A 22425-nucleotide genomic window follows, 5' to 3' on the forward strand; every position below is an offset into this window, starting at 1 on the left:
GCCTCATTTTAAATGTATAATTTGGAGAGTGCAACATTTGAAGATTAGATTTGATAGTTGTACTGCTATACTGAGCTTGTATGCCCAAGGGTTTTTCTTATTTAGCTCCCCCTCCCATTTGTATACAACATCTCACTCTAAAAATAGCTTTGCCTGCACCCCAGCTGGACTTCCTCTGGTTTAATAGAAGCTTTATTTTGAATCATTACATAACTGCAAGCCTGTGTGATTGAACAAATATTTATAGTCCATATTTAGCTGCAAAATTGACCTGGTTATTTGTTTTCATATACTGGAAGTTGTAAATTATACTTTTTGCGGTAGATGAAGACCACTTATATGTATATATATACAGGTGATAATGAGGTGGAATATTTTTTGTAGAAAAAAGTGTCTTAGCATGTCTTTAACACTCACTGTAATGGTGAAGTAGTCAATGCATTCCCAGTTTGTTTCTGAACTGAAAGGGAATACTGCTTGGTGCACCTTGTTCCAAGTAAATATTTATCAAATGCTAGACACAAGTAAATCATTATTTGCCACTCCACCCTTATACCCCTCTCACCTCCTCCTGATGTTTGGACTAAAACAGAGTTAGAGCCAATGCAGGGAGCATACCCAGCAAGGCATACAGAAGGGCCAGTATATATCGAGCTGCCTGCAGTGTTTTTGGTTCCTTGCGGAGAAGTACAAGGTGTGCAACTGTATCCTGTCACTGTAGGATCCACAGGTCTCAGATATGGCACGTCTGGCCATCCCTGTTCTTCTCGTTCTTTGCCTTTCTTTGATTCATTTCAGCTCCAGTCGCCCATCTCGCACTAGGAAAGCTGTATCACGCCGTCAGTCCGGAGGTATAATTACTCACATAGTTCATTAACAATGTGCTTGATATTGATGTTCATCTGACCTTTTTTTTCTTGCCTCTTTGTCGAGATACAGCTGCAGAAGAAGATGATGTTAAGTCCCAGCTGGAGAGGTTGTGGCAGGAGGTGAATTTACTGAAGGAAATACAGGCGTTGCAGACAGGTATTGCCCTAATGGAAGGAAGATTAAAGACAGAGGGGGTTACAGTAATAGATCAAATGCAAAAGCATCACTGCACTATTTAGTATGTTTATTGAACGAGAAGTAAAGCATGCGATGGTTGGCTAATTATTTGATTTGTGTTTTAGGTATGTTTTGGTGCTTTTCTTCACTTTTACTTGTGAATTCAGACTAATGCGCTGAAATGCAAGAGTGTGGACTTTGCAAAGATATATTTGGTTTCTAAACAAATAGATTTTGAACTTCTTAGTGTGCTGAGTGTCCAGCAGAGGACAGCAGCCCTCATTAGATCAGTGCTGAAGTGGGCAAGTTGATGCTAGAAAAAGCAAACAAAGCTAAATTGTATAAACTCACACATCGCTGTTTAATTTATATATTTCTATTTATTTTCTGGAGGAAAACAGGGGGTTACAAAAGAAACAACACATATATGTACATTATTTACAATACAATTCACTCATGAAGCGATACTGTGTTTTCAGTCTGTCTCCGGGGGATTAAAGCTTACAAGAAGTGTTATCTCACGGTTGAGGAACCCAAACATTACCATGATGCAAATGAAGACTGCATTGCACAAGGAGGAACGCTTGCAACGCCACGGGGCTTGATGGAAAACAATGAACTTAGAGATTATGCAAAGAGGAGCGCCCCTGGATCCAAGGACTTCTGGATCGGTGTGGCAGACATAGTGAAAGAAGGCCAGTATGTTGATGTCAACAGTCTACCAGTCAGCTACTTGAACTGGGACCGTTCCAAGAAGCAGCCCACAGGAACGAAGAGGGAGAGCTGTGTTGCTCTTTCAGTGGCTGCACAAGGAAAGTGGTCTGATGAGGTGTGTCGCAGCCTCAAAAATTACATCTGTGAATATGTCATTCCCTAAATGAAACAGAGTGGTTGTTGACAACTTGATGATCCTTTATTCGGGTCACTAAATAAGGATGTGTTGTCAAGTCTGTGCTTATTCATAATTGAAACATAACTTGTTTTATGAAAGTTAACCTACAGTAACTTTATTCATTAGATAATCAGGTTAAACGTTAAATCCTCGGGTGAAAACTGAACAGCATGAGATGTAAGACGTTCGGGATAGGGTTGTATAGAAATAAACAAGAACATAAACTTTGTTGGTTTTGTTTTCAAATGACTGGTAACGTTTCTTTATTAAGTCTAAATTATTTAGCATCAGTGCACCTAACATTATTATATAAACACACCAGTGAGTTCTTCAGATAACATTTCTACTGTTGATGTTGGGTTGTTGTTGTTCTCGAGAGCCTTACTGTGAAATTAAAACAGCCCAAAACACTTTTAAAACTAAATGTTGAGCCTAATAATCAGAGATAAAGTTGAGATGTATAATGTGTAAGGGATACTTGTTGTAATCTGCTATCAGATTTAATAACTAACGGGGCAGCATGTGGCAAGGCAAAGTCCTTTAATAAACATATACCATCCACTGAGGGAAGTCAAGGTGCTTTACATGACCGTTTAAAAGGGCAGAGGAAGGGAAATAAAACTGCATAAAACCTCTTTCATACACAGAAGTTATGAAGGTTTATAAAACACAGGCTGGAAGAATTGAAGAGTGGGCTACATAAGAAAAATAAAGAAATGAAAAAAGAATAACTAACAAATCTAACCGATAGTGCTTATGTAATTCAAAGGCAGTGGTTGACATTAAAGTCCCCTGTATGGTTATTAATGTAACTACAACATGAGGTCTGAGCTGCATAATGAAGCTCTGATAAAACTGAAGGTTGAGACTCTTTTAATGCACTTTTGAAATTACTATTGATTACTGTATCACTATGAGTGTGTTTTTATATACGAACGTTAAAGTCAATTCATCTAACTAGTTTTTGGAATGTGGTAGGAAGCACCAAAAATAAACTTGAACAAACATTGAAAGAACATGCAAGCATACAGAAAGGGGACTGTTATCAAACCTTGACCTTTTTTGCTGCACGGTTTGAATGTGAAAAATAGATTTAGCTGCCTCACTGCCCGAAAATCCATTGCAATGTATGCAAAAATATATAATGTGTTAATGTGCGTCTCACTTTATACCCCTAAATGTCACCTATTTATGTTTTGCGCCATGCATTTAGTAGCATTTGTTGCATTGAGTGTCAGTTTTATTTCATGCCATCTGCAGGTTATTTACATGCAACACTATTATGGTGCAGATGAGAAATGTGACAGTGTCATCATTCACAAATTCATTAAAAAAAAGAAATGATAGGCCTATGTAATACGTTATGAATGGAATAGTTTTAGGTGCTCATCCAAGTGAGATTCTGATCATGAAACCATATTGTGCACTTCACTCAATTTAATATATTGTAGGCCTAATGGCTGTAATCTATTGAAGCAGCCTCGATTGTTAAATTGAAAGCATTCCCTAACCAACCCACAGCTGCCCTGCATCACTCTCTCATACAAGCTTACCCATTAACCAAGTGTTTATGCGTGTTTCTGGCATTTGTACCCTTTTAGAAACAATTAAAAACACACACACACACACACACACACACACACACACACACACACACACACACACACACACACACACACACCCCGACGTCATCCTGCGCACACATCACACACGCTTGTCTGGCTGGAATGTGACGCTGAAGCTCGCTCCTGAGTGAAGTCTCGCGGAGTGAAACACCGGCCATTTTTCTCCATGTATAGCAGGACACTTCGTGCTTGGTTGGTGTAACCGAGAGTGTTGCGATCACTTTGATAAGCCTACAAGTTTGGGCAAGTTTAATTTTGTTGTCCAAGCATCCTAACTTACAACAGACCGGACACAAACCATGTTTGTGTTTACCGCTGCAAAGTTTTTTCGCTGACATCCTTGTCCGGATAGATGCTTGTCTAAACTGTCGTACAAATGGAAATGGTGCCTAGCGAGGAGAACCAGTTCGTACCCAAAGAGGTGAGGACCCTGCCCCGGTTGGAGAATCAACCTCTGAAAGTCACCCTTGTATTCCACGCTCATTAATAATAGAAACACTTTTGCACCACTTTGGGAGTTTGTGATCTTGGTGTATCATTTAGAGGCTAGCTGCTAACCATTAGCTACACTAGACGGCCTATCATGACATGGCTAACTAACGTAAAAGCTAACATCGGTAAAGCGGCTCAGACAAAGTGTGTTTATGACCGTACCTTAAGCTTTAGCGTAATTATAATTCAGTTATTTAGCGTTAAAATGTCCTGTTTTCACAATAGAAACCGTATACATTTCTTAAATGTTAACCTCAAAACAAAGACGATATTGTCAACATTACTTAGCCAACTTGCAAGTAACATTAGCTTGAACAAGCGTCGTTAGCTTTGTACGGCTGGATAATTGCAACACATCTAGATGTTATTGAAGTTATATGTAAACGCCTACATCCTTGGAGCTGACTGACATTGTTAAAGCAACGTTTACCCCTAATGTTAGCTTCATAATAATGTATACTTTGACCCCTTCTGGCCCGTGTTTGCAGATTGTTTTGAACAGAACTTGTAGCTTTACTGGGAAGTCAACGTTAGCTGGTCAGATTTGCAAGCTAGCTACTTGCTAACGTTACTACTGAAGATGCAGGTGTTATTGCGTTACATTTAGTTATTTATTTATTCCTTATGTTTGAATAAACATGTCTCCCGTTTAGTATTTTGGCAACCACGAACGAAGAACGCCATTCGTCACAATGTTTAAGTAATGTAGCATTTGCTTGTTTAGCTCAATGTTTCGCACAACATTCTAGCGTTTCATTAAACGATTATATATTAAGCTACATTTGACTATGTTGTCATGTAGCAATGTAATCGTGTGTAGCTTCTGTAAACACCACTAATCGTTAACATTACTAGATTGTTTTGGTGCTGACATGTCTGCTAAGGATAACTGTGATATTGTCATAAACGTCCGCGATGGTGCTACAGGCATGGTAGTCATATTCATTTGTTATTTTGTGCTCACGTACATCTGCATATATATACTAAAAGTTAATAAATTATGGGTGTTTTTGTATTGGCACCGTGGCTGCATTTACGTCAGCTGAAGAGTAATACGTCAAACATAGGACGTCACTCGTTGACATTAGGGCTATGTGGAAAATTGCATCTGATCATGCAGCAATGTAATTCATAGATATAGTGTAGCTTGAAGCTGTACAGCGTATATGTGTCATACGTCTATTCAAATAAATAAAACAATTACACTTAAACACGGATGAATTCAGCTAGAAAGGAGGAAACGGGTTTATTTACGCAGCATTTTGGCAGCAGGAAGAAATGTCTTTGTCCTTCAGATTTTAGTACTTAAAAATCCCATTTAACTGCTGAAAAAACAATTTAAGATGGGGAATGGTTGGTGTTATGTTATTTCTTGCATTAGTATCTATATCATTCTTATTGAAGTTTGCTCATATATACATAGATATATAAAATGTAATTTACTAATACTAAATGTCTGATTATCCTTTAGATCTTAAATAAGCTGATTCCACAGTTCACTTAAACCATGTAAAGTTTCTCTTCCAGTATTAGTCCTGTTGTTGAAATAATTTGCAACAACAAGTTTACAAATTATTGACTAATGTTGTGGAACAAGACATGAGCTCAAGTTTAGGTAATTTAACCTGCAGTTTGGTGTTGAAAGTGGATGAGAGCAGTGGTGTGTTGTTCTGGGAAACCAGAAGACACTCAGTGCTCTCTGTTGATGCCAAATTAAATGAAACATTTGTGAAGAGAGATGCCCAGTAAATATTCCCAGTCATATAATCACACCACCACATGCAACCCTGTCACATTTATGACAGGTGGCTACTGAATGTGGTTGTGATCAAAGCCAAAAGTTTGGAAGTAATACTGGCATATCCATGCTCTGTTCTTTCAAGAACAACATTATTTATTATTATGAAGGACTTTATTCATGGTTAAATATTTATTATTCACAACAAGCCAATACAAACTGGCTGTGAACATGTGATGTTTGTCTCAATTATTAAAATATATTTTGTTACTGCCACTGGAGTATCCTTATGTTTTAGTTTCAAATATTTACATTATGTTTGTACTTTGTCAATACATATTTTTTAATTGAAAGGTAAAGAAATTGTGCATAAAACCTGCTTAATAATTTTCACCATTCTAAAAACTATTGGATTTTAGGCAGCTGATTTTATTGAGCCAGTTTCAAAAAATTAAATAAAAAAAAACATACAAAAGAGTTGTATCCGTACATATTTTAGGTGAAAAATGTTAATTGTTAATTGTCAATGTGCTCCCATACATTTACCAGCAGATCATGCCAATACATACAAAAAGAATCTTCTAATTTGGTGGCTGGCTTCTTCACTTTTTGTGTGCTGCCATGTGCAGTTGTAATTTAATTACATTGTGTTGAAATTATTTAATTGATGCTGGCATTTACCAACATTATAGCCTGTCATAATTTGTTTTGTTCATTTAGAATCAGTCACAGCTATAAATAAATACTGTCTGTGCTTCGCATTGCCCGGGGCTTCATGTCAGCACCTTGTGATTATATCCACGGTAAAAATAACCTTTAATCTCATAATACACTACTGTGTTGTTCGCTGCACCTACTTTATAGGACCTGTCAATCAGCCTTTGCCAAGATCACAAACCTCACAAAGAGGATGCAAAAAGTTGTGTAATGTGAATAAATCACAGGCAAAGTTGTTAATATGTTGGTGTAAGCCTTCAAGGCAGTCTGTTTTTGAAGGCAATCAGACATGTTTGACAACTTATTTCCTTGATGTGTTTGTTTTAAATTGTTCTTCCCCCTAACTATCTCTATATATCTTTAGGGTGTGTTTTGGAGTTGCAGACAGAGTATTTTTGATGAGATAAAGAGGATTTCTCAGGTAGCCATGCCTTGTGTGTTGAGTGGTAGAGAGATAACGAATTATGTGAAATAAATGCATGAAGCAGCATCGTGATGACATTGTTCACCAGGAGTCACAAACAACAGATTTCTAAATACAAATCTAAGAAACTTGCACCTTACTAGAGTTTGTGTTCTATGAAAGACCAATTTCTGGAAAATAATTATATATTTTTAAATGTAAATACCCCTTTCAACATAACAAAACTTTGGTACAGATACCAGAGGGATATTTTTGTATTCCTCATGTTTGTATAAAAATAAACCCCAAACGGCCCCAGTACAACTGTATTATTGTCTGAAGCAAAGATATGATGTTATTATGCAATGACAGCATTGTAATTTAAATCACACAGTATCTAATCCAGTAAAAGTATATACAAGATTAGGAAGACAGCATTTTCACCAGAATTTCATTCAACCCTATCAATGGAACTGCATATGATTGATGTGGTTGTGATTCCCTCTCACAGTTATTTTCTGTGGATTATATTTTGGAATTCCTTCATTAGATAGTTCATCCAAAGATAGAAAAAAATGGCAAGGTCATATTATAACCCGGGTCCCTGCTAAGGACTCAGCCTTAACTCTTATTCTATCTCTTCATTATGCCTTCGTTCAGTCATTTTAAATACCAAATGCTCACCAATACATGAGGCTAAAGAAACTGGCCTGTCATCTTCTTTGGATGCTTAATACTTAAGCACTTGTTGAGTGAGTTTTTCTGCCAGTTGTTGTTATTGTTCCATCGACCAATCAGAAAACAAACTATTGGGTGTGTTTAGTTGTTGAGTCCCTCGCTGCATCTTGAAACTCTTGCTTTTCTTGGAATTAATTGACACTTTTTCTTAAAAAGAGGCTTGTGTCAGCAATTGCATGGCCGGTTTTATTATAACAGAATGTGAACAGTTTTGGAGAAAATTAACAATCTGTTGTTGTTTTTCTGTTTTAAGATTTGTAAGTTAAGATCTGTGACTGGGCTTGTCCAGTCATGTGTAGGTGTGGTATATTTAGACAAGAAAAGCACATTTAAGCTTCTTTTGCAAAGCTGTCACTTTTGGGGAAAAGCTCCTGCATGTCACCAACACAACAGATGTTTTGTTGTAAGAAAAATAGCTTTTTCTTCTGTGATCGCAAGTTATAACCATAAATGAATAGTTATAGTAACATATTGCTAGCATACTGTAATACTAACTTAAAGTAATTAAATAGATTTTGAATAATATTTATTTAATAACTCATTGTTGATGCATTGAATACCCAGTATAAGCTTTACTTCCAAGCTTCTAAATTGTTACATTTTTTCTTAACACAAGTAACCACAAGGAACTTTCTCCAAAAATGTGGTACAGAACATTTTTATTTAAATCAGGAACTTGGTTATGGTTAGGAATACAGTTCTCTCTTTCTTGGAAGTGTCACTTCTGTTTTACTGTAACAAGTAGGTCAGTCATTACTGCGGCATGACATGAGAAGGAGTTTTTCTTTTCTGTACTGGCTTGTTTCTAATGAAGACATTTGTCAAATAGCCTTACTAACCGTTTGTTTTAAAGCTTAGCTTTTCACCAGTACATGGTGTTTGCAACACTAAAATACAGAAAGGAGATTTTGTCAACCTATCATGTTAATCATTTCCGCCATTCTTGATTTTCAGATCCAAAATGCGGCTGAGGAGCCCAGAGTGCTGTGCATCATTCAGGACATCACCAGCGCAAAGACGGTCAACGAGAGGCTGACCCTGAATCTGCCGGCTTCCACCACCCTCTCCAAACTCTATGAAGATGTTGCCCACAAAGCGGGATATGTGAAAGCCACTTTTGACCTTGCCTGGGGAAATACGCAGGACATGGTTAGGAAATTCATTAATCTAGAGAGTCACTTTTGTCTGCCAACATATGTGAACGGTTTATAACAGTAATACTGGATTACAACTGGGCTGTAGGGCAAAGTTCTGTGATTACCCTCAGAGGAAAAGGTGGGGTCTGGATAAAAGTTGCACTTTAGTGTGGCAGAGAAAATAAGAGGGAACATTGTACCTATTTATTGTTTGTCAGGAAGCCAGTAACACAAACTTTAAATAGTTGACTGGATGTGAAGTATGCATTTGTTTGGTACTATGCACAACATTGTTAAAAGGGGACAGCATGATCTGGCTGTGTTCATAGCTTTTTCTGCAGACGCAAATCTTGGTTTAGTGCAGCAGTTGAGCCTCATGATAATGGCTCCCTGTCTCTGCTTCCATTCACGTATCTTCCACTTATAAGAAGTTTATATTAGGACTCATTACCCCTGCTGCAATGGGAGGGTCGTGTCACCTCATCATGAACTCAGTGAAGCTGATAGAAAAACCCGACAGCGTTTATAGTTTTAATAATCTATGCTATCAGTGTTAAAAAATGGATTTTGCCATACTATTGTTCTCTGATACAAAGTATAAAGTCAATAAGAATGGCATTTGTACATTGAGTACTTTAATATGCATGGACACATTCTTAGTGTCCCCCCTCGGTGTTAACTATGAGTTTGCCCCCGTTTGTTTACATACTACTCCCTTTTCTTAAATGAGCACAGTCTAATCCTGCTGCTGACCCAGGCCAAAGCCCAGGTGCTGTGTCTGTTGTTATCTCACTGAGTAGGTCAGTGGATTAAGCTCCTGTATGCTTCCATTGCAACACTTTGCCTGCTCTTAGCTTGCTCAGGAGAAAGACAGAAAGTATTGCATAAAAGCATTTCTCACATGTTGGCTTCAGACTACTTTCCTTGTACGCACCGATACAGGGAATCTGCTGAAAATGAGTTCAGGGAGAATCTTAGTCCTGTGAGTTCATGGAGTTTGCAGACTAGCTTTGCATGTTCTGGGGCTGTTCTGTATTTTCCAGGGATTGTTTTAATTACATTTTTGTTTTTACTCTTCCCCCTCTAGGCACCACTGGATCACAGCAGTGAGATGTCCCTCTCAGATTTTGGGTTTGAGCCTGGCAATAAGAGGAATTTCCTCCAGCTCACGGACAAAGATGGAGAGCAGCCCCAGATTGCATCGGTGAGTGGTACACTATCAACAAGATGTGTTCCAGAATGTGTATGGTATATCCTATTAAAATAGTCTCTCTCTGACTGTTTACGTGCACAGGAAGAGTCAGGAACTGCAGATAGCAGCGGGCTGGATGACAGTTCCCAGGATCGATTCATCGGGCCCTTACCGAGAGACAGCACTGCAGGCTGCAGCGGAGACTACAGCAGCCCCTCTTACTCCTACTCCTCCATCCTCAACAAATCAGACACAGGTGAGGCTCAGTCGCCTGTTCAATATGTGACCTCGCTCTCTTCATACAAACCTGACTGTCCTCTTACTACTTGTCTCCCCCTCCCTCCCTGCTGTAGGTTATGTGGGCCTGGTCAACCAAGCTATGACCTGCTATTTGAACAGTCTTCTACAAACCCTCTACATGACCCCAGAGTTCAGAAATGCTCTCTACAAGTAAGGATCTACTTCTAGGTGTCTTTGTGAAGTTTTATCTGCAAAGAACTACTTTTGGTATGATTTTAACTTCTGTTTAACCTTCAGCTGGGAGTTTGAGGAGAGTGAGGAGGATCCAGTCACCAGTATACCCCACCAGCTGCAGAGGCTGTTTATTCTGCTGCAGACGAGTAAGAAACGGGCAATCGAGACCACCGATGTGACGCGGAGCTTCGGCTGGGACAGCAGCGAGGGTGAGCCTTTGAACTCTCCTGTGACTAGACTCACATGGCTCGTGTGCGTGTAAAAGGAGAGACCTTGTGCCTCTGCATCTGTAAACTCAATTACACTTATTGTGTCTTTCAGCTTGGCAGCAGCATGACGTCCAGGAGCTGTGCAGGGTCATGTTCGATGCCCTGGAGCAAAAGTGGAAGCAGACCGAGCAGGTAGGAGAAAGCAAGAAGTTTTCCTAGACTTCTGACAACAACAAGTTCAGCAGCCAATTTTAAGGGCTGGAAACAAAAGAGCCACTGTGGGAGAAGTGAAATGGGCCAGTAAGCCCCTGGGTTAGCTATGTCTTATCTCGGGAGCAAATTATAAACTGCAAACACTTAATCCAGTGTGCCCGTTCTGTACACATGAGATGCTTGTTAGCACAGAATAGATGTATGTGATAAAAAAAACGACAGCAAACATAAATAACAAACTGCTGCAATGGATTTGAATATTTTTACAGCTTACTTTGTAGAAGTTAACACTTGAAGTAAACATTTGAACTGATAAACAATGAACAGTTAATAGTAAAACTGTTGAACAAATGCATCCCATTTTTATCCAAATCTATGTAAGGAATAAAAACAGTTTCCAGCATTGGATCTAAGGAAAGTTGAGCCTCGAGATTTCTCTGATAACCTGAGTCTGAGTTGTCCTATAATGACCACTCTACAAATAATTTGGTAACAACAAGTTTCCACATACATTTTCTTGTATTTTACCAAACGTAGCTATACTTAGATTATTACAGGAGTGGGCCAAGTTATTAATAAAGTAATTGTATTATATATATCTCTTGTTCCATCCATACTAAGCCATCCATGCATTTTGGATGGTTGGTAGTGTCACACAGAAATAATTGCCTGCTTTTATGTGAGGGAGTGTAGAAGTATGATAACCTTTTGAAGCCCAAAACACATGCTGTATTGTTGGTATTGAAACGTGGCTGAGAAGGCCTGACTGTCATGCCTCATATCCTCAGGCGGACCTGATCAACCAGCTGTACCAGGGGAAGCTGAAGGATTACGTGCGCTGTCTGGAGTGTGGCTATGAGAGCTGGAGGATTGATACTTACCTGGACATCCCTCTAGTGATCCGACCCTTCGGAGCCAGCCAGGCCTACAGCAGTGTGGTGCGTCATCTCGCCACATTTCATCATTTTAAACATTTCGCTCATTGGCAGCAAAGGCTCAAACAAACACTCTTTAATATTCACATTTGGATCAAACCTGCTTAAATTCTGTACTTTTCTGCAGCACCTTTTTAGTACAGTTTTTTGACCATTTAATATTTTAACTTTTTATCAAAATGGAACATCTTTTCTGCTACAGGAAGAAGCTTTGCATGCGTTCATGCAACCAGAAACTCTTGACGGGCCCAACCAGTACTTCTGTGAACGTTGCAAAAAGAAATGTGACGCCCGGAAGGTGAGCTCACTAAAAATGTGACATGGGAGTTCTGCTCCGTGAAGACTAGAGTCCTGTTAGTGACCTGCCTGAATCTTTAATAAATGCTTCTCCATACAGGGTCTGAGATTTCTGCACTTCCCCTACCTGCTGACACTCCAGCTGAAGCGCTTTGACTTCGACTACACCACTATGCACCGCATTAAGCTGAATGACCGCATGGCTTTCCCCGAGGAGCTTGACATGAGTCCATTCATCGATGTGGAAGACGAGGTGAGAGGAGCAGAAATGGCAGTATCTCCTTTTATCCCTTCTTCTTATTTATTTTTATTTAATCGTTTATTTGGCAGGGACAATGCACAGTAATGAACACTTAAAACATTAAAATGTGTCAAGCGTAACAGTGCCAGATTTAGCTAGCAAAAACAAAATACATGATATACAAAAGGTGCAAAAGAGCAAGAGCAGCACACACAAGTATTTATGACATGGTAATACAATATAGCAGCAACGACATATAAAGTGCCAGAGATGATACAAGAGCTACATAAAGTGCAATCGGAGATACCCCTGTGTTAAAGTGCATTTAGCGGTGATTGCACGTCTGTTTGTTTCTCAACCATTCTTTGAGTTGACCTTTAAAACATTGAGTGGGACAATCCCGTATCTCAGTTGGGAGGCTATTCCACAATGAGCTGCCTTTTAATGGAAAGGACATTTTGTCCAAAAGTGGTCCGTCTACGGTGGACTTCACAGTCTCCTCTGGTTTCTGACCTAGTGCAGCGTCCAGTGTGTTTTTTGTGGATGAATTCCCCTAAGGGAGGGGGGGGCCAGTCCATGTAAACATTTATAAAAAAAGCACATACTTTTAAAAGACTTACAATTGTCAAAGCTCAAGAAATTGTGTTTTTCAAGGATGTAATTACATTATATCAATACCGTGACAATCTTTTCCTTACGTCTTTTATTAATTAGCAATAACTTGTTGTGATTTTAAGCCAAGGCTTAAAAAAGAAAGAAATATCACACACTCCACTACATTTAACATTTCTGTTACATTGTTTAGATGATCGCAGTAACTAATAAAGCAGAAGATTTTCCATCATAATCCATTGGGTATAAATGTTCATAGACGTTCCCTCTAGGAATAACTAACATTCTGGTTACTATAGGAATTGTTACCGTCTCAATACCATTATATCTGGTTGTGAGTGAACACTATATGACACACCTTGATCATTTCTATTTTTGTTGCATCTTATAGTGGTTCTGTAAAAGGGCGTGATAAATAAATAAACAAACAAACACCATTTAGGCCACGAAGGCAACACCAGATGTGTTCCAGGTTTATTCTTTTTTTCATGTGGATCTAAGAGCATATGACACATTTGAACCCCTTCTCAATTATTGTTTTTGAAACGGCCTCCTCTCTAGAAGTCGCCTCAGACCGAGAGCTGCACTGACAGCGGAGCAGAGAATGAAGGCAGTTGCCACAGCGACCAGATGAGCAACGATTTTTCCACGGAAGATTGTGTCGACGAGGGCATCTGCCTGGACAGCACCGGCAGCACGGAGAGGGTGCTGAAGCCAAAGGTAATCATCTGGATCACTCAATAGAAGGAAATTAGCTATTGGCTAACATCTAGCATAAAACACCTCTTCTCTTGTTTGTGAGTTTAATGTATTTGTGTGCATGGTCCTTGTTTAAATAAATACTTAAACTACAGATAGATATATTTTGGATTGTCGTTGTGTTGAATATCCTTGATTAGTTAGCTGTGTGTTAAAAGGCAAAAGTAGGGAGTCCTGTTCAAGTTTCTTTGCCCCAATTGAGTCCTTATTATTGAGTCTTATCTAATCCTTATCCTACTTATTTAACCTGGTCACTGCGCTCTCCACGTGATGACCCAGCCAACATGTTGAGGTGCATAAAATGTTATTACAAGCTGTATCCTGTTTATTGTGCATGCTTCAGAATCAGAATACCTTTATTAGTCCCACAGAGGGGAAATGTGCATCGTTACAGCAGGAAAGAGCCACAGACAGCTTAATGTTACATATGTTAAAAAAAAGTACTAAGTTATGATATAATGAAAATATAATAAAAAAGAAAAAGTTACATACTTTTCAAAATACAAATCCTGTAACAGTTCTTAGGATTTAGCAGCCAGGTATATATTACACGGTTATTAATGGCATATGTATATAATGTAATCATTGCATCGTTTGTACACTTAGTGTTGACTTTAGCTCTGCAAATATAGCATATCATTAGCTTATATCTTTCCATTGCAAATTAATTATCAATGGTGAATGTCCCTGGCGTTTACAAAAGTTCTCCTGAATATCTTCTTTGTAAACGATACCATTTTCTCTGTCTATTTTCAGAACACGCTGACCTTTGAGCTGTTCTCCGTCATGGTCCACTCTGGGAGCGCTGCGGGTGGCCACTACTACGCCTGCATCAAATCCTTCACTGATGGCCAGTGGTACAGTTTCAACGATCAGCACGTTAGCAAGGTCAGCCTCAGCGCTTCAGTTACCTGTTTTGTCCATTCAGCACTCAAATGTCGGGCAGTTTGACTCATCAGACTGTGTCAGTGTTAGGTCATCAGTTTGTACTACACTTGTTGGAATTGTTGGAAACTTCATTTCGATCTCTCTGTCTGTAAACACAAACTGAGTAAGATTGACATTAAAGTTGACTTTGACTTTTGACACTTAGCAAACTACATTGTGTCCTTTTTAATGTTCTACTTGTCATTAACAAAGTAGTATCTATGAAATCATGCAGTATGCTTCTGTTTGACAGATCACTCTAGATGATATCAGGAAGACATATGGGGGCTCCTCAGGGAGCAGAGGCTATTACTCCAGTGCCTTTGCGAGGTGAGTTGTCTCCCATATCTGCCTCCAACACCAACTCATATCACATGACATCACATGCTTACAGTGCACTGGGTTGGGGAATACAATAATCAGGAAAATCAAGATGTGCCCATTTATTCTTTGTTAATTATCTCATGTATATTACAAACAAAATGAAGATTTTCAAAGAGAGAAACTACATTTCTACATCACATGCAATCATTAACAAGACATCTTGCATCTTTTTTTCTCCTAACAGTTCTACAAATGCATATATGCTGATTTATAGATTGAAAGATGCCTCAAAGAATGCAAGTAAGACATCTTTTTTTTTTCCAATCTGCTATGGTTCAGACTAACATTACCATGAAGGCATAATTATGTTGGAGGCAATGTCATTCTGTGATGAATTGGGTCATTTAGTGCTATTATGTTAACTGTAGTGACAGTTTTGATCAGCCCTCATATTGAATGAGCCAACAGCTTGAGCTATTGTCCTGAAATGTGCATCACATCAGTAGAAATCAGACCGTGTTCATAGATTATTTTAATATCTTGATGATTATCTAACTGTTTATTTGACTATGGTTTGCCCTTGGTGTGCTGGTCCACGAATTAGTATGCAGTTCTAAAGTGTATCCTGTCTGTCCTGTCTGCAGAGTATTTCGATGCGGATGACTTCCCAGAGCACGTAAAGAGTTTGGTTCAGAAGGAGAAAGAGTCTGAAGAGCAAGAAAAGCGACAGAGGGAGATCGAGCGCAACACTTGCAAGGTACATGGTCCTTTTTTAGATCAGTTGAATATCTATTGTATGTGTCTGAATGAGGATTCTCTATTAAAACAAGTTTAACTCTTATTGCTCTGTTCCATTTTATCTCCAGATAAAGCTTTTCTGCATGCGTCCTGTGAAGACGATGATGGAGAGCAAGCTGGAAGTACACAAGGACAAAACTCTCAGAGAAGCAACAGAAATGGCCTACAAGGTTTAACGACCATCTGACTTTGCAACAACTCGACCTCTTGAGTGTTAAATATCAGAGTTTAAAAAATGTATTATTGTGTAGTAATACTGTACGTGTTCTGTGCTTCAGCTGATGGAGCTGGATGGAGCTGTGCCTCTGGACTGCTGCCGCCTGGTGAAGTACGACGAGTTCCACGAGTACCTGGAGCGCTCCTACGAAGGGGAGGAGGACACACCCATGGGCATGCTGCTCGGAGGGGTCAAGTCCTCGTATATGTTCGACCTGCTGCTGGAGATCCGCAAACCAGAGCAAGTGTTCCAGCCTTACAAACCTGGAGGTCAGTACAGCCTGCTACGTTTTATTCATACTTGTTTTTTCATAGCCAGTGCCGCAAAGGTCCTTTTGTGAAGTATGAGCCAATCATGAATGATTATATACAACTCTGAGGGAAACGAGCAAATAGACTATACACTAGTAATGCATGTAGATGTGTCAGAATACCAAGCTATATATTTGCTTTATTTCCTTGTGACTGTGTTTTATGATTTTCTGCAGAGGTGATGGTGAAGGTTCACGTTGTGGATCTGAAGACTGAGAGCATCGCCACTCCAATCAGTGTTCGGGCCTACTTGAACCAGTCGTTCACTGAATTCAAACTGCTTATTGCACAGGTTTCCTTCTCTCCTCAGTTTCTACACCACATCTTCTCCTCATTCCTCAACTTTCTGTTTGAATCATCAGCACAGAAAACTGTAAAGAGTGAAAATGTGACTGAAGACTTGTTTGTTTCTCCAGGCTACCGGGCTATCTGCAGAAGCCATGCGTGTCGTCCTGGAGCGTTGCTATAACGACCTTCGGCTCCTGTATGTTCCAAACAAGACACTGAAAGCTGAAGGGTTCTTCAGGAGCAACAAGGTCACGACATGTTTTGTTTTACATTTCATTTCAATCTATGAGCTGTTTTTCCATTTTTTCCATTGTGTTATGGGATATAAATCTTCCACACTAGATTCTCATAGATTCTCAAACTAAAACAAAAAACAATACAACAAAAATAATACTAAAGTATGTCTTGCAGATCTAATTTCACAAATGTTTCAAATGTTGCTTTATAATTTTGCCAAATACCAGTGCTAGTTATGTATCAAAAAATCACTTTTGAGTTTTAACCTGTGTTTCAATTTGTTTTTCCTCAGGTTTTTGTAGAGAGCTCCGAGTCGACGGATCATCAGGTTGCTTTCACTGACTCGCTCCTGTGGAAACTGTTGGATCGTCACGGAAACACGATCCGGCTCTTGGTCTCACTGCCTGAGCAGTCTCCCGGTACCTTGGCCAACAGGACTCCTTGCCAAAAAGAAGGAGCTGACTCTGATGTGTCCTTAGAGGGTTCAAAGGGTGACAGAAAATCAGTCGAGGCGATCCTGGAGGAGAGCACAGATAAGTTAAAGAGTCTGTCTCTGCAGCAGCAGCAGCAGCAGCAGCAGGGCTCCAGCACCGGCGACAGCCAGAAAAGCTCTGACACCAGCGACTTTGAACATATCGAGTCCCCGAGCCAGGAGGCTGACTCAAACTCTTCGCTCTGTGTGGCTGCAGACAACCGGGAGCTAGAGAACCGGATCAGGGCCGGGGGCAGCAGCGGCGCCTCCTCGGACCCCGACAACCAATTTGCCTCCGAGGAGCGCTCGGACTCTGAGGTGAACAACGACCGCAGCACCAGCTCGGTGGACAGCGACATCCTGAGCTCCAGCCACAGCAGTGACACTCTGTGCAATGCGGACAGCGGGCCCATACAGCTGGCCAACGGCTTGGACTCTCACAGCATCACAAGCAGCCGCCGCTCCAAAGCCCACGAGGGCAAGAAGGAGACCTGGGACACGGCTGAAGAAGACTCAGGGACGGACAGCGAGTACGACGACAACGGGAAGATCAAGGCAGAGGCTCAGTACCTGTTCTTCAGAGCAGAGGCGTGTTCTCCGGAGGACGCCACGTCGGATGCACAAAAATGTATGGACTTTCTATTTATTGTGCAGTTTAAAGGAATAACAAAAAAGATGTACTCAAGTGCAATTTGCTATTTAAGACCGGCAAGTCCAAAATAAGCCATGCAGAAATTAAAACCTTAAAATCAAGAAGGTTCTGTAAGTTAGTACAGTTTGAAAGAAAAAATCTATATTGGTCATGTTTCACAATGAACATACCATTTTTAATTTGACATTTTCCTATCAGAAAAGATACAAAAATGTTTCGTGTATACTGTCAATTGTAGTTCTTAGAAACATTTTGAATCAGAACAAATCTGAATCGGCAGGTCACAAAATCGATCAGGAAATGTGCGGTCTGTGCATCTCAGCAATATTTTGCAAGTGACACAACAACATGCGTGTTCCTTCATCAAGAGGGCAGAACATCGGACCAAATGTTTAATTTATTTTGTTTCTTTTTGTCTACTTCAGGTGTAGTTGTTCACGTGGACAAGAGAATAACATTAGCAGCATTCAAACAGAACATGGAGCCCTACGTGGGAGTCGCCTCCACCCAGTTCAAGGTGTTCCGGGTGTACGCCAACAACCAGGAGTTCGAGAGTGTACGGCTCAATGAAACACTCTCATCGTTCTCTGACGATAACAAGGTCAGGATCCCATCCAGAATTGATTTGCCAATTTTAAGTATGTTTGAGCCAATACATGACTTAACTTTACATTACTTCCCGTAGATAACTATTCGACTAGGGAGAGCACTGAAAAAGGGTGAATACAGAGTGAAAGTGTATCAGCTACTAGTGAATGAAACAGAGGTAAGAGTTGTTTCTCTCCCTGTGCTAAAAAAGATAGTGACTGATATGACCAGTCTAAATTAATGTCACAAATAAACAAATATTGCTAATTTATCCATGTCTCTGTTTCCAGCCGTGTAAGTTCCTGGTGGACACGGTGTTCGCCAAGGGCATGACGGTCAGGCAGTCCAAAGAGGAGCTGCTCCCTCAGCTAAAAGAGCACTGCAAGCTCGACCTAAGCATCGAGAGGTGAGACTTTGTTATAACACATTTATATAAAAAGAAAACTATGACAAAGTGTAGGTGTTCTTACCGAACAATGTGTGTGTGCTTAGTGTCCGTCTCAGGAAAAAGACCTGGAAGAACCCAGGCACGGTGTTTCTGGACTACCACGTCTATGAAGAGGACATCAGCATCTCCTCCAACTGGGAGGTCTTCCTGGAAGTTCTCAATGGTAACACTCAATCTGCAGTTTGGTTTAACCACAGTACAATGGGTTAATGTGTACTAATAACCACAATTAAATAAAGTTTGTATCTTGAGAAGCTATATTTTGAAGCAGAACTAAAAGTGAGTTCTTATTTGAGAAACTAAACCAATAAAAGGGGAGATGATCTGTTTTTTCGAGACACAAAAATCGCTCAATTATATTGTCATTTGATTTTGTCCTGTATCGATGGTCTGTCATGATTTGTGTCTCAGAACCGGAGAAGATGAAGTCCATGTCGCAGCTGGCGGTCCTGAGCCGGAGGTGGAGCCCCTCTACTATGAAGCTGGGGCCTTTCCAGGAAGTTATCCTAGAGAGCAGCAATGTGGAAGAACTCAAGGAGAAGGTATGTGTGCTGCTGGATGCTTCTCACAGTTCTTTTTACTTATCCAAGTGTCTGTTATTTAACCATTAAAACAGTTACAATGATCTTATCCTAGTTAACAAACACTAAAATGCAAGAAATGCTAAACGAAACACTGCAAAATAAAATAAATGTCATAATAAACACTGTGATTGTTGGTGAAGTGTCTGTACATTTTCACTGCTGTTCACATAAAAACTGTAATTTTGCAGTGAGATAATCATGAATCATGCACACTCATTATCACTGAACACCATTACACTTTGAAAATGAAATTGTAACTTTCATTGGCTTTTTTAAACTCATTTCCTTCTTCCGTTTGCAGCTAAGTGAATTAGGCGATATTCCTCTCGAGAACCTGGAGTTTGCAAAGGTATGTGAGATATACATAAATATCATACTTGTAAACAAATGACACTTCTTTTGTTCTTAGTGTCCGACCTGTTACTGAGAATATATCCTTCTCCTGTGAACAGGGTAGAGGAACATTTCCCTGTGATATTTCCGTGTTGGAGATCCATCAGGATCTGGACTGGAACCCCAAGGTGTCGACTCTCAACGTGTGGCCTCTGTACATCTGTGACGACGGAGCTGTGGTCTTCTTCAGGTAAAACCATCACAGCACACACTCAAGAACTGACAAGAACTACATGTAAAACCTGGAGTGCAGACTTCTACAAATAAAGGAACATATGTTGTATGTGTTAAATTGGTTTATCTAATCCTTAATATTGATATTGCATAGTATTACAATATACTTTCTATATATTATATACATACAGAATACAATTTGTAAATATTCCTGAAAAAAGCTTCTTAAAATATACAATTTGAAACCTTTTTTTTACCTTTATTTAAACAGGATAGGTCTCATTGAGATTAAAAGTCTCTTTTTCAAGAGAGTCCTGGCCCAAGATAGGCAACAGCACAGTTACAGACAATTTTAAAACACACAATCACAACACAGTCATACAACAAGTTGAGCCAAAGCATTTACAGCCACAGCGGCTTGTTTCAAGGTCATTGAGTCGTTTTGAGGCTTTTTAAAGAAACCAGCTCTCAGCTCAATTTGCAGGGTTTGGTTCCAAGCCACAGGAGCAGCGTAACTAAACGCCCTCTTCCCCAGTTCAGTACCGTCTTCTGGTACAGTTAGAAGAAACAAGTCCTTGGAGCGAAGCCGATAAGATCCTGTGAATTTTCGGTTTATGTAAATCCTTGGATAAGAATTAATTTGTGACTTGGGATGAACATCACTGTGCTCTTTATGCAGGCACAGCTCAGAGGAGCCGATGGAGCTGTCGGACGAGGAGCGCAGTGAGCTGATGAAGAAGGAGAGCAGCCGTCTGCTAAAGACCGGACACCGTGTCAGCTACTCGCCGCGCAAGGAGAAGGCCCTCAAGATCTACCTGGACGGGGGCCCCCCCAAGGACCCGGGGCAGGACTGAGGAGTGAGCCGCGCTCCTCCTACCAGGATGTCCGGCTGCAGCAGCAGAGCCTCCAGGCTGCAGGACTGAGAGTCCGGCCTGATACTTACTTGAACATCAAGCAGCTTTGTGAGGCTAATGAGCTCACACCCTCCACTCTGAGCCCCAGGACTGGTTCAGAAACCCTATTGTGCACTATAGTGTATTGTACTGTAAAGTTTAAAGGGAAGTACAAAAGCTATTGAATACAGATAAAGAATCAAATACTGTAAAGACAAATCAATTGAACGTGAAAGCTCCAGAGAAGTTAGGATTGTGAAACTGAGCTAGAAAGCATCCATCGCGTCTATATCAGTCTCCTCCTCGTCACTGTGTTTCTCTTCCTGTTTCAGGAATAGAGTTGATTCTGATTCATCAGTGACCATCTTGTAAGTCCATATGCTCACATCCCCCGAGCTCTGCTCTATTACAGAAATTATTCTTACATGCATCGCTCTCCTTCCTTCAAACAATTAAAAACCAACAGCACACACAACCAAGAACTCCTTATCCAGCCTTCCTCCGTCTCACCTCTTCCGGTGAGGCAAACCTCACTCTCTCTCAGTGACTTTTGACAACTTCTTTCACAAGATTTGAAGACTCAAAAAGCAACAATTTAAGAATTTGTAATCCTGAGGTTGTTTCTGCTTCTATAAAAGCCGGAGTAATATGTTGATATGTGTTTTCCTGACTGCTGCTCTTTGTGCTTTATAGGACCTTTACCTCTCTTACACCACTTCCACTAGATTGAATGATGCATAGCGTATTGGTACCTTTTAATACAAAGTTCAATGAAACAGAACCAAGACAACTATGTTAACAATCTCCTGGTCTAGTTTGTGTCTGTTGTAAATTATTATTTTGCTCCAGGCGTTATCATTCATTTAAGTGTCATGAGGCACCGGGCACACATCTGTTGTCTGTATTAACCTTTAATTAAGAAAGTGGATTTCTGTTTTTGTTTTCATCCTTTGAACTGGGTGTACATCTACTGTGTGTGTGTGTGTGTGAGGGAGCTCTCTGTGGGGTTTGACAGAGTGTGAGGTTGTTCTTGGCGCTTCTACCTGCTGCCGCTCTATAGACTGACACCAGAGGGTGCAGAAAGCCGGACTGAAGCTCGGCATCGCGGCCGCTCTGGGCTCCTGATGCTGCCACCAGCTATTTACTGTAGAAATGCCAATAACTTCTTTTTTTTTTGTGTTTATTTCTTGAGATTTAAATCCTGTGTGAACATAGTTTAAGATGATTTTAGAAATGAATTAAAAAGATTTTTTTTTTTCATAACTGCAGTTTTCTGTAACTGTAAATTAAAAATGGCTCAATTTAACTCGCATATCCTACTCACATTTTTAGGAAAAGGGGTTTTGGTGCTCAATAGACTTTTATTTATCTAAAGGCAAGGGTTGGACAAGCTGCATGT

General features: G+C 40.0%; 2 protein-coding genes across 2 annotated transcripts; both read left to right on the forward strand.

The window, feature by feature from the left end:
• Positions 1-609: 609 nt before the first annotated feature.
• On the forward strand, positions 610-2189 carry clec3a (C-type lectin domain family 3, member A). Its single transcript, XM_034116710.1, has 3 exons — positions 610-851; positions 940-1026; positions 1527-2189. Exons 1-3 carry the CDS (start codon positions 740-742, stop codon positions 1922-1924), a joined length of 597 nt encoding a protein of 198 aa, XP_033972601.1. The 5' UTR covers positions 610-739; the 3' UTR covers positions 1925-2189.
• A 1751-nt stretch (positions 2190-3940) lies between these two features.
• On the forward strand, positions 3941-22332 carry usp47 (ubiquitin specific peptidase 47). The gene is made up of 28 exons (XM_034117085.1): positions 3941-3985; positions 8607-8801; positions 9876-9992; positions 10083-10236; positions 10334-10430; positions 10518-10663; positions 10776-10855; positions 11665-11814; positions 12014-12109; positions 12209-12361; positions 13523-13681; positions 14477-14608; positions 14901-14977; positions 15216-15271; positions 15616-15728; positions 15838-15939; positions 16048-16255; positions 16474-16589; positions 16714-16833; positions 17115-17922; positions 18372-18547; positions 18632-18712; positions 18825-18940; positions 19027-19145; positions 19394-19524; positions 19868-19915; positions 20019-20149; positions 20813-22332. The coding sequence occupies exons 1-28, from the start codon at positions 3941-3943 to the stop codon at positions 20985-20987; spliced, it is 4101 nt and encodes a 1366-aa protein (XP_033972976.1). The 3' UTR covers positions 20988-22332.
• Positions 22333-22425: the final 93 nt, after the last annotated feature.

The sequence above is a fragment of the Trematomus bernacchii genome, unplaced genomic scaffold (assembly GCF_902827165.1).
Source record: "Trematomus bernacchii unplaced genomic scaffold, fTreBer1.1, whole genome shotgun sequence".
Taxonomy (NCBI): Eukaryota; Metazoa; Chordata; class Actinopteri; order Perciformes; family Nototheniidae; genus Trematomus; species Trematomus bernacchii.

Bases quoted from the DNA above. Each gene is read 5' to 3' on its own strand.
- usp47 (XM_034117085.1), top strand. From the start codon at position 3,941: ATGGAAATGGTGCCTAGCGAGGAGAACCAGTTCGTACCCAAAGAG. The intron at 15,940-16,047 runs GTTTAACGACCA...TCTGTGCTTCAG, and splicing joins CAACAGAAATGGCCTACAAG to CTGATGGAGCTGGATGGAGC. The intron at 18,713-18,824 runs GTAAGAGTTGTT...CTCTGTTTCCAG, and splicing joins TACTAGTGAATGAAACAGAG to CCGTGTAAGTTCCTGGTGGA.
- clec3a (XM_034116710.1), top strand. From the start codon at position 740: ATGGCACGTCTGGCCATCCCTGTTCTTCTCGTTCTTTGCCTTTCTTTG. The intron at 852-939 runs GTATAATTACTC...GTCGAGATACAG, and splicing joins ATCACGCCGTCAGTCCGGAG to CTGCAGAAGAAGATGATGTT. The intron at 1,027-1,526 runs GTATTGCCCTAA...CTGTGTTTTCAG, and splicing joins AATACAGGCGTTGCAGACAG to TCTGTCTCCGGGGGATTAAA.